The 15,124-nt window shown below is 51.0% G+C and overlaps 1 protein-coding gene across 3 annotated transcripts in view; it reads left to right on the forward strand.

Annotated features, from left to right (window-relative positions):
* The window catches only part of LOC139336171 (leucine-rich repeat and fibronectin type III domain-containing protein 1-like protein), a 224,813-nt gene that overhangs the window by 207,345 nt on the left and 2,344 nt on the right, over window positions 1–15,124 (forward strand). For all 3 annotated transcript variants that reach the window (XM_070970119.1, XM_070970120.1, XM_070970121.1), the window contains exons 12-15: window positions 8,097–8,280; window positions 8,393–8,612; window positions 8,697–8,964; window positions 14,022–14,071. In XM_070970119.1, coding sequence (XP_070826220.1) covers window positions 8,097–8,280; window positions 8,393–8,612; window positions 8,697–8,821 — 529 coding nt within the window. In that variant the 3' untranslated portion in view covers window positions 8,822–8,964; window positions 14,022–14,071. The remainder of the gene's footprint in view (window positions 1–8,096; window positions 8,281–8,392; window positions 8,613–8,696; window positions 8,965–14,021; window positions 14,072–15,124) is intronic.

A 15,124-nucleotide genomic window follows, 5' to 3' on the forward strand; every position in this document is an offset into this window, starting at 1 on the left:
AGCGTGGATGCAGCCGGCCTCCCCACAAACAGCTCATCCAAAGCGTGCACGGCCTTTTTCTAACCTTCATCTTTCCAGGGAAAGCGGAGCGAGCGCCTGCTGTTCTTCTCTGGCCTGCTTCATGTTCACATTTGGGAGGCGTCCAGTTCTGCTGAGCTGCATTAACTGTGAGAGCTGAGCAGCTGCAGCCGGCCACAGCGCGGTGGCGGCGGCTGTGGGCTTCATCGTGGACGTTGTCGAGGGATGGTGGGAGGAAGGAGGGTTGCTCGTTCGTTTTCTCAGCCGCTGATCTTCCAGTCGGAAGCCGCCGTCTGCTCCCCGCAGGCTGCTGCTGCCCTATCATAGCGCCGTGACAAATGGGGCAATGAAAATTTCAGAAGTTCAGCGGCCGTCTTCTGGGTTATCAGCGCTGCCTGTGCTGCAGGGGAGCACAGTTCAGCTGAGCAAATTATGCATTACGCATGAAATAGATGCTCAAAATTCACCAGGTTTTTAAATTGGGCGCCTGTCACCTGATTTTTCCCGCGAGCGTTGCCTCACCTCAGAGGGCCGTTTGGCTCCGAGCTATCAGCCGTGACACGAGGAGGTGCCGCCGGGCGTTTGAAACCGAGCACACACACAGTTGACTTCATTGGCCAAGTGTGTGTGCACATGCAGGGAGTGTGACTCCAGTTTAAAAACATGGACGTCAAAGAAGAGAACTGGGAATACAGCCAGTTTAAAAGCACAGAAATATCAGTGAAAGAGCGAAATCTGTGGAACAATCAGGTGTCACCAGTGAAATACCTGCTTATTCACACAGCAGGACACGGCCATGAACAGCCACAGCTGGATTTCTGGTTCTGTTCAGGCTCACGTCGTGATGTCACAGGAGGAGCAACGAAGGAGGCGGAACTAAAGGAGACGCGCTGTTAAACCGCCGGAGAGCACGGGCGGAGAGAGAGAGGGAGCTGAACGCTGCAGTCAGAGTGTTCGCTCTCCATCTCAGCACCTCCTCCTCCTCCTCCTCCTCCTCCTCCTCCTCCTCCCTGCTGTTTTTTCTTCTTCTCTGTTTCCTCGCACTCTCAGGTTTTCAGCTCGGTGTGCTGCGCCGGCAGAAACGTCAAGATAACAGATCGACATTTCCTCATCTCTGTCTGTGGAGAGGAGGAGGAGGAGGAGGAGGAGGAAAGGTTGTATCTTTACAATATTCCCTCCTTCCTCTCAGTTCTGCCCCAGGGTAAGAATAACCTGAGCAGCTTCTCCTTCACCCCTCGCTCCCTCTCTCACTCCGAGGATTATGGGTCCAGGGAGAGATCAACCTCTGTCAGCAGCAGGAAATGAATCCATTGATTCTCCCTCCTTTAATATTCTCCTCTTTCTCTTTCTGTCCCACACCAGGAGGAGTGTGTGTGTGTGTGTGTGTGTGTGTGTGTGTGTGTGTGTGTGTGTGTGTGTGTGTGTGTGTGTGTGTGTGTGTGTGTGTCAGCTGTCTAATTACCATCCTGCCTGCCTCTCGAAGGAGAGATTAAAGAAGAGAGAGAGGCAGAGAGGAAGACGAGGGAGATGGAGGGAGGGAGGGAGGATGGAGGGAGTGATGCAGTGCTGTGAAGAAGAGGAGGAGATGTTTCCTTGACTCAGCTGATACAGAGATAGGTGGAAGGAGCTGAGGAAGGAGGAGAGAAGGGTCCAGGAACTGACAGCTGATCATATTCTGCTGAGATGATGAGGCGTCATCTTTCCTCTCTTACTACGTCTCGTCGTCCTTCGTCTCCGTCTTTCTGTCCCTCCATCAGACCTTCGCAGTCGCTGTAACGTCATCTTCCTCCCCTTCGTCTCCCCTCGCTCCATCATATCACCTCTGAATACGTCTGCCCTTCCTCCTCTTCTGTCCTCCTCCCTCCATCAGCCAAATGTCACTTTGTCCCTCCGGGTCTCCGGTCAGAAGACATGCAGCTCAGGAGACGACAGCCGGGCTTTTAGGCGCAGATCGCTCGCACTCGGAGCTCCTGGAGTCCCGGCTGCAGACGGCGGGAGGTCGACTCTTACATCATCCTTCCTGCTGCATTCAGGTTGAAAAACAAAGTCAGAATTTTGAGAGTTTCCATGTCAGCAGGCGGCAGCGTGGGATCTATTTTTAGCATCCAGTCAAACGTGTCAGACAGAATTTGATGGATTTGTCATGAGGTTTGGTGCAGACGCTGTTCGAGCTTCATGCTCAAGTCAACGTTCATGCTGCAGGCGTTTAATAACGTGACAGACCGGGCAGTGTGAGCGCAGAGACGCTGACTGTGCCGCTTCCTGTCACCAGCAGGAGGCGGCATCTTCCATTAGCGTTTGCGAGGAAACGCCGTTTCCCTCAGAGCTGCTTTGTTTTGAGCTTTTAAACTGGTGCCGGGTAACGAGAAGAGGACCGACCCTCCGAGCAGACGTCACGTCCGTCTCCTCAGTCTGGAGTTATCGTCTCTCTTTATTCGCTCCGTTCATTCACGCTCCATACTCAGCAGACCAGGATCTGCGTCCGACGCCATTATCTCTCGACCTCCTCACCTCTTCACTGAACACGCTGCCGGCCATTAAACTCGCAGCGCCTCCGTGCCTGCGTGTGTGGAAGAAGTTGGTCGAGTGAAGCCGAGCCGAGGCCACGCTGACCTTTCCCACTAATGATGCTCGCTCTCGTCTCTGCCGGCTGTCTCTCTCTCTCTCTCATCCCTCTCTCTCTCTCTCGTCTCTCTCGTCCCTCTCTCTCTCGTCCCTCTCTCTGTGTCTCTGTTTGCAGCTGAATCTCAAGCTAGTCCTCTTTAAATGTTGAGAGATGAGTTTAGGATTGTAGACGCCGAGAGGAGCTGAAAATACGGCCTGACTGGCATTTTGTTTTTATGGTTAAATTACTCACCCTGCTTTTCCTGTCAATAGACTTTACTGGGACCAGCATGCTTGTTCTTCTTCTCCTCGTCCTCCTCGTCTTCACCCTCTGTCTTTCGCTCCTCGTTGATATTCAGAGGATGAGGGGGATGAAGCTCACCCTCACCTTGAATCCGGGCTGTGAGGGATGGTCCATGTATATTTCATCCCTCTGCGGCGTCTCCATGAAGTCCCTCTTCAGGGGCTGAAATCAAAAAGCAAAATAAACCAGCAGATGGATTCAGGTCCAGGTCGTCTTCAGGAGTCGTGTTCCCTGAAAGCTGATCTGGTCGTTAAACTCTGCTTCTCGTGCTTCACACTTTCCTGGTTATTGGATTAACGGTGAGCTTTTCTGTCCGCTGTCCTCGGCCCGCCGTCTTCGGATGGCTGACAGGCTGCTTCCCTCAGGTTCACGGCTAATTGTACAGCTCTGACTCACTGCTGTCAATTACACACTCGGCTTGTTGGCCCGCTCTCACCCCCCGTGAGCTTTTTTATTGGTGCACCTTCGTCCAGAAAGGCCTCTCCGGCTCACTCCCATCATCTGTGGATGGAGCTGGTGGAAAAGAACTGGACGCTTTACAGGAAGTTGTCTCTGTCTCTGCAGACATTCTGCATCTTTATCTGCGCCGATCTCGACCAAACCTCCTTTGAAAAGGAGATAATCCCACCGCAGATCATCACAGCTCATCGTTTGGAGGCGCTGGTCCAGCAGCCGGAGCTTTCCACTCTGCTCAAACCCTTCAGCGACAGAACTGCTGTGAGATGGTTTCAACACAGGCTGCGCTTCGGTTCAGGATGCAGGAAACCAGAATGAATGCAGGTTTGATGCAGCGCTCCGTGATGGATTACAGCCTCCAAAAAGCTAAACCTGTGCAGCGTTTACTCCAAAACGGTCCACAGAGAGGATTCACGTGCATGACTCGAGGTTAAAGAGCGAAACCTCGCAAACACAAACAGCCGAAAGTACGAACGAGGCAGCTGTGCTCAGGTCCAGACCCGGAGCCAGTGTCCTCTGAGGAGCCGACATGCTGAGCAGCGTCCTCTCACCACCGTCCACATCCAGAGTGACGGAGAGTCTGACAGGATGTAACGCTCAGGACAGGAATCAAACCTGTGACCTGTCCAGCAGAAAAGGAGAGCTGTGTGCTGCTGTTTCCAGGCAGGTTAACGATGGCGCTCAGGCGAGTGGAGGCTCCTGCAGGATGCTAACGTGGAGCGCTCCGTATGAAACGTGGATTTAGCCTCGGCGGCTCTATTTCACACTCTGCTGCATTATTCACAAAGCTGTCGTGAGCAGACGGAGGCAGCACTCCAGGTCGCGCCTCTCCATAAATCCTAACGTATTTCATTACATTACGAGCTCTGCATTATGCAAAAGCTTAAAATGATACACACCGCCGTGCCGACATGTTTAAACTGCAGTTATGTCGGATCCTCACTGATTTTCATTACGCAGCGTTCAGCTTCAGCACGAAGAGTAACCTTCACAGAGACGCTGGCTCATTGCTCAGCACGGTCGGATCAACACAGGGGCCCGAGGCCAGAGTTTCTGTGGGGGGGGGCTCCTTAGTTTGCCTGAAATATATATAGTTCAACTAAACAGATATCTTTGTTTCCTGCTGTGCAGTGGTACATAACTGTGCTTTATTATCCACAGCAGACTCTGCACGAGAAACTGAGCAGAAAAGCATAAACTTCATGTATATAATGTACACACACACACACACACCTGCAGACACACACACACACACCTGCAGACACACACACACACACACACACACACACACACACACACACACACACACACACACACACTCTGCGTCTGTCGTGGAGCTGCAGCCTTCAGCTGCTCGCAGTGTGAACTAACACATGTGTCCGCCTCTGTTTACGTCCACGTGGTTCATGTCCGTCCAGTGATGTCCTCCAGTGCCAGGGTTAGTCTGCAGCAGGACGTGTTGGCTCTGTAGAGGTGGAGGTGGGACGGGTGGAGGATCAGAGCTCGTTTGATGCTGCCTGCTGCCTCTGAAGGACACAGCATCTTTACTGCGTCCAGCAGAGTACTGTGACACTGTGATGGAGGACGAGTCCTCGCTCTTTGTTCTTCTTACAAGCTGTCCTCTCGTCCGTCCTCTGTCATCATCTGTCCTCAGATCAGTTTAAGGAGTCTGAAGAGGCTCTGGTGTCTTCAGGGTGGCACAGTCAGTGTCCTTGCTGTTTGGGTGTTTTCTGTCTCGTCCTGCTGTGGTGAGCAGCTGTGATGGAGGAGGGGTGCAGCAGTGACGCTCGCTCGTGTGTTTGTAGTAGTTTTTGAAGTAAAACCAGGCTCTGAGTACTCGCTCAGTACTTCAGATCAGAGCTGACGTCGTTAGTAAACTTTTCATGTCGTCATTAATCAGCTGCTTTCTGTTCATCCGTCCTGTGTTTTGTCTCATCTTCTGTCTTAACTGGCATGTCTTCACTTTGACTCCATCTTTTCTGTCTCACCCTGTCCCCTCGTCCTCATCCCTTTGTCCTCGTTTCACCCCCATCGCTCTCCATCTTTAATCTCCACCTTGCAGCCTTTGATTTCCTTGTTGAAAATGGAAACTTCCTCCTGCGTCCATCCGTCCGTCCGTCCGTCCGTCCGTCTTTCCTCTGTCTGCAGATTCTCTCCACTTCAGATTTAATCTTTGGTATTATCAGAAAGGGACGGGTCTTCACTCTGCTGCAGCACGTTCACTTTGAAGATTATAATTAACTACACCAACATAATGATAATAATAATAATAATAATAATAATAATTATGCACAACACAGGATGCATAAAGTAAAGTAAACAATATTTATAAGACGCAGCAGAGCATCAGTGTGAGACAGCAGAGTCTGAGGACTCTGACAGGACGTCACAGTGAAGACGTCAGTTTTTAGCTTTGTTAGCAGCAGCAGGTGATCACAGTGTTCTAATAAAGAAGGGAGTTAGCGACGTAGCTTGATGCTAACCCATGAAGAGCTCTGTCTGAATGCGACAGGAAGTCCATGCAGAGCAGCTGAAGCTGGACTGACGTGTCTCTGCTCCTGGTCCTGGTTCATGTCGAGCTGCAGAGTTTTGAACGAGCTGAAGTCTCTCAGGGTTTTTCTCCTGGAGGTCAGTAAATAATCATCGAGTCGGCGTTTTCAGCGTCTTTTTCACTCACAGATGCTCGTTCTTCAGCTGCTTCTGAGGTGGAAAAATGAAGTTTTCTTCACCTTGTTGATGTGAGACTTGAAGCTAAGACGAGAGATAAAAATCAGCATTCAGGTGGTGGAGATGAAGTGAAACAGGACAAAAAAGACGGTAGATGGAGATCCATCAAAGACGAGCTCATCCTGCACGCTCAGACCATGTTCACGGCCACAGGTGGTCACATGATGATGAAGGTGAACGTGTGAACAAACACTGCTCCAGCTTCATGACCAGAGGAGCTGCTGGTTCAGCCTCTGTCTCTGCAGACCTCTGTCTCTGCAGACCTGCTGGTTCAGCCTCTGTCTCTGCAGACCTGCTGGTTCAGCCTCTGTCTCTGCAGACCTCTGTCTCTGCAGACATGCTGGTTCAGCCTCTGTCTCTGCAGACCTGCTGGTTCAGCCTCTGTCTCTGCAGACCTCTGTCTCTGCAGACCTGCTGGTTCAGCCTCTGTCTCTGCAGACCTGCTGGTTCAGCCTCTGTCTCTGCAGACCTGCTGGTTCAGCCTCTGTCTCTGCAGACCTGCTGGTTCAGCCTCTGTCTCTGCAGACCTCTGTCTCTGCAGACATGCTGGTTCAGCCTCTGTCTCTGCAGACCTGCTGGTTCTGTGCTGGTCGTCATGAACGCTGATATCAGACAGAGTTTTCACATCCTGAAGACACGCTGAGACTGTCTGATCGCCATCGTGTCCATTTGTGGAGCGAAACCTTCCGAAACGACCCGGTAAGTGTCTGGAGTTTGTCTCCTGGTGCGTGTGAATCGTGGATGTGGCAGAGTTTGAATTCAAAGCTCTCTGTGCAGACGAGCCTTTGATGGCTCATTGAAATGCAGGAGCGGCTTCAGCTGCAGCAGGTCGCAGTCTGAGCGCTGCCTCTGCCCTCGTGTACACGCAGTGACCACAGATCCCTACAGTGACGTCACATGACGCTGCCTTCAGGTCCGACAGTGCGGATGCTAAACATCTGGGTGACTGGTCACCACTGACTGTGGCGTTTTCCCAGTTTGCATGGTGTGTTTTGCAGCCAGTGAAACCAGTTCCAGCTGTGCTGACAATCCCAGTGGTTGATGTTGCAGCACGTGAAGCTGTGACTTAATTAAACCAGAGTGTAAACTTGAGACTTGGCTTAAAAACAGGCATGTATACAGAGGATGAAGTCAACCAAACGGCTGTATTCTGCAGCTTCACCTCTCAGCGTGCTGAACCGCTGCGTCCCTGCAGGCCGGCTGAAAGCCGAGCGTCCAGCTCAACAGCAGTATGACAAATGGTTTGGTACAATAAGTTTCCAGAGTCCTGTTATTCTCCAGGCTGTTGAGGGACACAGCGTTTGGACGCTGACAGAAATGAGTCAATTTGAGCAGAATTCAGGAGCTTCATTGTGTCTGCTTCAATAACCGGCAGCACCTCCTCGCCGTCCTCCTCCAGAGGAGACGAGACAGTCCACTGAGAGCTGGAATGGATTTTTGCTCCTGTGCCTGAGCTCTGCCGTCCTGTAATCACTGCGTCCTGGGACTTTGGACACGCGGGAGCGTCTCAGCAGAAAAGATGAAATAATGAGTCAAAGGTTCGAGTCGTGTTCAAATAAGAGCAACGACCTTTGACCCCCAGAAGCACCTGAAAACTCTCAGGCGTGTCGACAGACGCATCAGAGCCAATGTGTCCTCTCTGATCTTTGTCCGTCCGTCCTCTGACTCCCAGTCGATGACCTTTGGCCCCTTCACAGTCAGTGCAGTTTGTTCACACACACACACACACACACACACACACACACACACACACACACACACACACACACGCACACACGCGCGCACGCGCAGTCAGGTGTCATGTTTGTCTCCCTGCACAGTTCAGCCAATGAAGCGGCTTTGTGGGAGTCATGTGACCTCTTGTGGCTGCTGGTCTCGTGTGAACCAGCTGAACGCGTTGAGGCCTGAATTCAACTCGACTCGAGAATCTATGACTCAGGACAGAATGAAAGACGTCTTTGTCTCTGTCTCTGTGTCTCTCATTCAGGATGATCCCAGCCAACCACAAGTACTTCCTGCTGAGCGACCTGGCCTCGTCACGAGACTACGAGCTGTGCGTCTTGGCGGTCTATGACGACGGCATCACGGCCCTGACGGGCACCAAGCTGGTGGGCTGCGTGTCCTTCAGCACGGAGACAGAGTATGGACGCTGTCACTCCATACGAGACCAGGTGAGTGCGTCAGCCTGAGCAGGTCTGAGATCAGCACAGTGTCTCTGAAGGTGGACAGTCAGGTCTGCCGTCGGAGGTTAACTGTCTGCCTGCTTTTCATCTTCATCTCCAGTTCCTGGGAGGTACCATGATCATCATCATCGGGGGGATCATCGTGGCCTCTGTCCTGGTCTTCATCTTCATCCTCCTGATGAAGTACAAGCTGCACAGCAACCACTACAAGCAGAAGGCCGCCGCCCGCCACGCCAACGTCTGCTCCCAGACCAACGGGGGAGGAGGGGGGGGCGCCAACGTGCTCGCTCTGCCTCCCTCCTCCTCCTCTGCAGGGCAGGGTAACTGGAGGAAAGAAAAGAAAGTACGTGACTCCTCCTCCTCGTCAGCTCCTCCTAATCTGACTCCCTCCTTTTGTCTTCCAGGTGGAGGCGTGAATAAAAACTCGCAGCCGTCTTCGTCAGCAGAGGGGATGGCAGCGGCTTCGCTCCGGGGGACGACGGTAGTGGACTTGAATCCCACCCATGACGATGACGCCATCTCCCAATAACACACAAGAAACTGTCAGTCAAACCCACAACCCACCAATCTCTACGCCCAAACCAATACTCCACTCCCCTCCCCTCTTTTTGATTTGTTGCTGGTGCCTGGAGCCAGACTCCGCCTGACGCCGAGGAGCGGCTCCTGTCATTGGTGAGTAGCTGCTGAGGGAGGCGGGCAGGTCAGCCAATCAGTATGTGAGCATGTGGTCAGACCAGACTTCAGCGTCCAGGCGTCTGCGAGACAGACGGCGAGACACGTAGTCAGGTTTAGCTGTTTGTGGAGCAGACATGTTGATTCACGGGCTCGTCGTTAGCTCCTCTCTCCTCCTCAGGTAACGAGGGGGGACAGACGAGGAAGAATAGATGAGGGGGGACAGACGAGAGGGGACAGACGAGGAAGAATAGATGAGAGGGGACAGACGAGAGGGGACAGACGAGGAAGAATAGATGAGGGGGGACAGACGAGAGGGGACAGACGAGGAAGAATAGATGAGGGGGGACAGACGAGGGGTTCGTCTGAAGTCTGTTTGAAATTGAAATCTGAGACGAGGCGACTTTAATAAACCAGGCGGACGAAGGTCGTTCAGTTCGCTCCGCTGAACGCACTTCCATTAAAAATACACTTAAAGAGCAGCCGCTCACCTGGAAAACGCCCACACAGACACACCTGCAGGTACACAGTGCTGCTGGCTCACTGACCATGTGACACCACACACACGCACACGCGCACACACACACACACACACACACACACAGCTGTAATTTCCTGACCAGTAAACAGATTGAACTGCTGCATCACGTCAGACTGGTTTCATGTTAGTATGGACGTAGAAATTTGTTATAGGCTGATAGAAGAGAATGTAAACTGTTCCTGAGCTGCTGAACAGGTGAACAGGTGAGCAGGTGAACAGGTGAACAGGTGAGCTGCTGAGCAGGTGAACAGGTGAGCAGAGCGAAGCTTTGTCAGGATGGAGGTCGTCATGCAGGTTTACAGACACTACTCTGTGCTTCCATCACTTCCTGTTTCCTCTTCCTTCCAGCACAAACACCTTCATCTTCCTCTTCGCCTTCGTCTGAAAAGGAAGGAGAGATCTGATTGGCTGCAGGTGATTCACTGTTGGAAAAAATGCACCTGTGAATCGAGAAAAAAGACCAAAGAAATATTTGTGTCTGCGTCAGAAATACATTTTTTCTCCTCATTTACTTTCTTCTTCTCCTCATCCTCTCTCTCCTGTTCTTCCTCTCCAGTGGAAGAAAGTAACTAAGTACTCTGCTGTACATGTACAAGTAACTCTTGAGGTACTTGAGTACTTCCATTTCCTGCTATGCTTTCTATTTATTTCATAACTTAAGTTACTTTACACAGACTCTAATCAGAATGAATTATGATGTTATTACCCTGTAAACTACCCTGCAGTACAAATATATATATAATACATATAAGATATATATAAATACATTGAATTAGCTGCATTAAAGAGATGAACACATGAACGCATCAGTGACTCTAATGTAATAATAAAGTCTCCTTTACTACTGAGTACTGTGACCTTTGGTACTGGAAGTATACATCAGGGCTCATACTTGTGTACATTAACTTAAGTTACATTTTAAATGAGGGACTTTTACTTGTAATATTTGTACTGTGGTAGTTGTACTTGTTCTTCCTCCACCATGTTTTCCTCTCCTCCTCTTCCACTCTCCTTCTCCTCTCTCTTATTTACCCTCCATGATCTCCTTCTTTCCCTCCGTCCCTCCGTCTGTGTTTCCTTCCTCCTCCTCTTGCTTCAGGTGATTCACTCCTCCTCCTCCTCCTCCTCTTCCTCCTCCTCCTCTTCCTCCCTCCATCGCCCACCTTCCACTGCTCCTCTGTGATGTTACGACCTCTTTTATCTGCTCATCATATTGTCCCTCCTTTCCTTCCTGTAATAACACACCTCCCATCTGGAAACACACAGTTTGTCATGCACACACACACACACACACACACACACACACACACACACACACACACACACACATGCAGAAACACACTTTCTTTCTCACAGAGGCAATCTCAGCAGCCCCCACTGGCCCTCAGGCCATTTGTTGTGGGTTTAATCTCTACCACACACATACTCTCGCTCTCTCACACACACACACGCACGCACACACACACACACTCTCGCTCTCTCACACACACACACACGCACGCACACACACACACACACACACTCTTACTCTCACACACACACACGCACGCACGCACACACACACACACACTCTCACTCTCACACACACACACACACACACACACACACACACACACACTCTCGCTCACACACACACACACGCACACACACACTCTCGCTCACACACACACACACACGCACACACACACTCTCGCTCACACACACACACACACACAGAGGCAATCTCAATGCGGCTGATTTTTCTTCAGTCTGTATGAACTGAGCTGGTGTTTGTTGGTCAGCCTGACTCACCACTCCCCGAAATGTCATCAGTACCCTCTCCCCCTGGACACACACACACACACACACACACACACACACACACACTCTCTCTCTCTCAGCTACAGGAGCAAAAGTATTATTTGTGTGTTTTACTGTTTGCTGCGTTCAGTGGTGATTGCAGCGACGCTCAGCTTAAACTGTTCTTACACTAATCTGCCTGAAATAACCTGATGATCACTTTCTATTAATTGACTGATTAACTGACAGAACGTGATTTTTATCAGCGTAATCAGGACACGTGTGGCAGATCTGGACTCTCCTCTCACACGCTGCCTTGCTCAGAGGCAGCAGAGGAGACAGTTCAGCCTCCTCGTTGATGCTGAGGATCAGTCTGGACTCTTGTCTTCAGCTTGTTTCCTGAAAGCGGACGACTGGACTGGACTAGCTTGTTTGTTAGCGTTAGCTTGTGCGGCGTTGGTTCAGCCTGTGTAAACACACCTGTCTACCTGCTGGACGTGAACCTCACAGCTCACTCTTTGTTGCTCTCATCGTGGTCTTCAGGTCAGAGAAAAGTCTTTTCTCCCGCTCGGGTTCAGTTTGATGTCTGTTGATTGGACGTCTGTCTCAGCAGGTCACCTCATTGGGTCAAATGTGTTGACCCAGACGAGACATCTGACCAATCACAGCTGCTGCCGTCTTCTTCAGCATTTCTGCCCTCTGCTGGACCGAATCAGCGGCCGTCGTCCACAGACGTGACACATTTACAGTCACGTGACCTCTGACTGTAGTTTGAAGTGTAAACAGCAGCTCTCGGCCTTATTTACTGTAGTAAGATGGACAGAACAGCTCAGTGTCAGATCAGTCAGGCAGGCAGTGATGGAGCAGAGCACTGTGGGAAATGGAGTCATCTTCATATCTAACGTGTGAAACTGACTGTGGTTCAGCTGAAAGAAGCCTGATTTTCCAACAAAGTTGACATTTTGGAGATTTAATGTTTTCACCAACACGCCAACAGACACGAGCACGAGCTACACACAAACACACACATTAATTCAACACACGCTGGCTCCCTCCTCTGAAATCCCACCGTCCCACAGCAGCGATTAGCACAGAAAGGCCGAGGGAGGGCGGAGAGACGGAGGCAGGCGCAGGCAGAGAGCGTCAGCGCGCTCTGCAGAGCCACGAGGCGTCGGGCCTCGCTCACTGTGCTTATTATCCCAGCCTGGCACCGAGCAGCAGGGCGGCACGGTGGATAAACTGTTAGCGACCGCCACCGAGCCTCCACTGAGGCCGGCGGGCAGGCCGGCGGGCGGGCGGGCGGGCGGGCGGGCGGCGGCTCGCTCTGCGCAGAGCCACAGTGACACCTGCTGGTCCCACAGAGCGTTGCCACGGCCTCACCTGCCTTTATTTTTACCCTGGTGTATCCGGGGGAAAGCAGAGGGACGCCGGCGTTCATCAGGATGTCTGCAGGTTCAGAGAGCGTCCACCGCGTCCCTTTGGTCTCAACAACAAGACAAAACACTGTTTGCATGTGTGAGGACATGAAGTCCATCTGCAGCGTCTCATCCCACAAACATAACCCTCTTTTCACTGTGCAGCGTAGAAACATCACCTGGCTGAATTGTGAGAAGAAAATAAGTTGTGTTTAAGGTTTGAAGCAGCTTCATAAACAGAGTGAAAGTCAGTTTAATCTCCATCTGAAGAAGACCTGCCTGTCTGTGCAGAGGAAGCGGACGGACGGACGGACGGACGGATTGTGGGTTTAGACGGAGGAGAGAGACACCCAAAGAAAGACAAAGACAGAGACAGAAGCGAGGATTACAGACTTATATTTAGTTAGTGAGACAGGAGGAGAAAAAATGGCCGAGCAGCGAGAGAAGCACAGATGAGTCACTGAGCCCTGAGACACCGCTATCGACAAGAAAAGATGGAGGGATGGAGAGAGAGGGAGAGAAAATGAGACTGCGGGATGAGGGGGAGGGACGGAGAGAGATTGGACACGAGGAGGATGAGACGTCTGTAAATAGAAAACTGGAAAGTCCCAACGTTTATCTGGAAAATCAGAAAGCGTCGATTCACTGACCGTCGCCTCGTCTTCGCTCATCCGTCCCTCATCTCTGCGTGAGGGTCGACCGTCTGTCTCTGCTCCTGTCTGTGCACATTAAACCAGTTTGGACACGAGAGGACGTCTCTCATGTTTGTTATTTCCTCACAGCAAACATACCTGTGTGCATAGATTACAGATTTCTAGAGATTAAAGATTAATTGATCAACTGCACTTGTGATAATCAGTGAAAGACTACAGGAGGATGACAGTCCGTCTCTGCAGACTGGTCTCTGTCCGGACATGAGGACATAATGCCTTCACTGCAGAGAGGTTAACGAGCAGCAGGTGGCGCTCTGGGAGCTGTTTCGCCCTGAGTGTCACAGCAGCAGCGGCGCTCGCGACACGAGGAGCCGAGAAAAGTCCTGACAGCCGACACAGAAATGAGCTGAGGGTCGAAAGTGGAGCTCAGTGTCCAGAACGCCTGAAAGCACCGCGATGCGTTTACTGACTGAGTCTCTGCAGGAAGTTACAGTTAAGACAAAGCCACATGTCCTCACACACTGCAGCATGTTGATGAGTGAGCTTTACAGTACCTGTTACCTGTCAGCACCCCCCCCCACCACACACACACACACACACGCACACACACACACACCTGTCTGCTCTCAGTCTGACTCCTTCGTGTCATTTTTTTTGTGTGTTTTTCAGATTTTCTTACATTCAGCTTCACAGCGCTGGAGGCAGAGGAGGCGGGAGAGGTGAGAGATCACACACACACACACACACACACACACACACACACCTAAAACCACAGACACACACACACAGACACACACACACATAAAACCACACACACACAAACACACACACACACACAGGTGAGAGGGTAACCACTCATTGTTCCACCAGAGAAGCTGGAACATCTCATCTTGGGGGGGTGGGGGGGGATGTGCCAGGCATGCTTACACAGAGGTGAAAATGGAGGATGAGAGGGTGAGTGAGGATGAGAGGGTGAGTGAGGAGGAGGAGGAGTGGCCTGGAGTCGCTCTGAGTGCTCGGGAACGATCGGCCGCCCTCGTCAGCAGCGTCAGTCCTTTATGTAACGGCCTGATCCCCCACAGTATGCAGATTGGTGTCGCTCCATTATGTAAGCTTCTCCTCCACTCCTCCCTCTGTCTTCTCCTTCCTCTTCATCACTTCCTCATCACTCTCTCTTATCGGTTTAACTCTTCTCAGTCTTTGCTTCTTTCTTTTGTCCTCCAGTCTCTTTTTCCTTTTTCCTTAATTTACTCCTCATTTCCTCTCCTCCTGCTCCCTTTTCTCCTTTCTTTCTTTCTTTCTTTCTTTCTTTCTTTCTTTCTTTCTTTCTTTCCATCCATCCTCTCCTCTCCTCCTGTTGTTGATGTTGATGTTTACCTCAGATCATGAGGAGGAGTCACTCTGTGTTCACCTTCATGAACCCGTTCTTCAAAGCGTTCATTAGAACTTTAATATTGATCCGTGATCGATCAGCTGCTTTTGGAACGTCCTCCATCACAGCTGCTGTTTGTAATTAAGAAAGCAATGATAAATTGAGGTTTTACTGATTAAACAGACTTATTTCATTCCATCTCACGTCTTTGCTTTCTTTCAAAGCTGAGCTCTGATTGGCCGGACACGTGTCAGCTGACCACTCTTCATTCACACTCGAGGCTCTGTGACGCACAGTCCTCACAGTTATGAAGCACAGTAGCACAACCATTACGTGATTATTGATTATTACTGTGATCATTATATTACATAAATTTGCATTCACTTCACTTTGCCGCCCC

This window comes from Chaetodon trifascialis, chromosome 9, assembly GCF_039877785.1.
Source record: "Chaetodon trifascialis isolate fChaTrf1 chromosome 9, fChaTrf1.hap1, whole genome shotgun sequence".
Lineage (NCBI taxonomy): Eukaryota > Metazoa > Chordata > Actinopteri > Chaetodontiformes > Chaetodontidae > Chaetodon > Chaetodon trifascialis.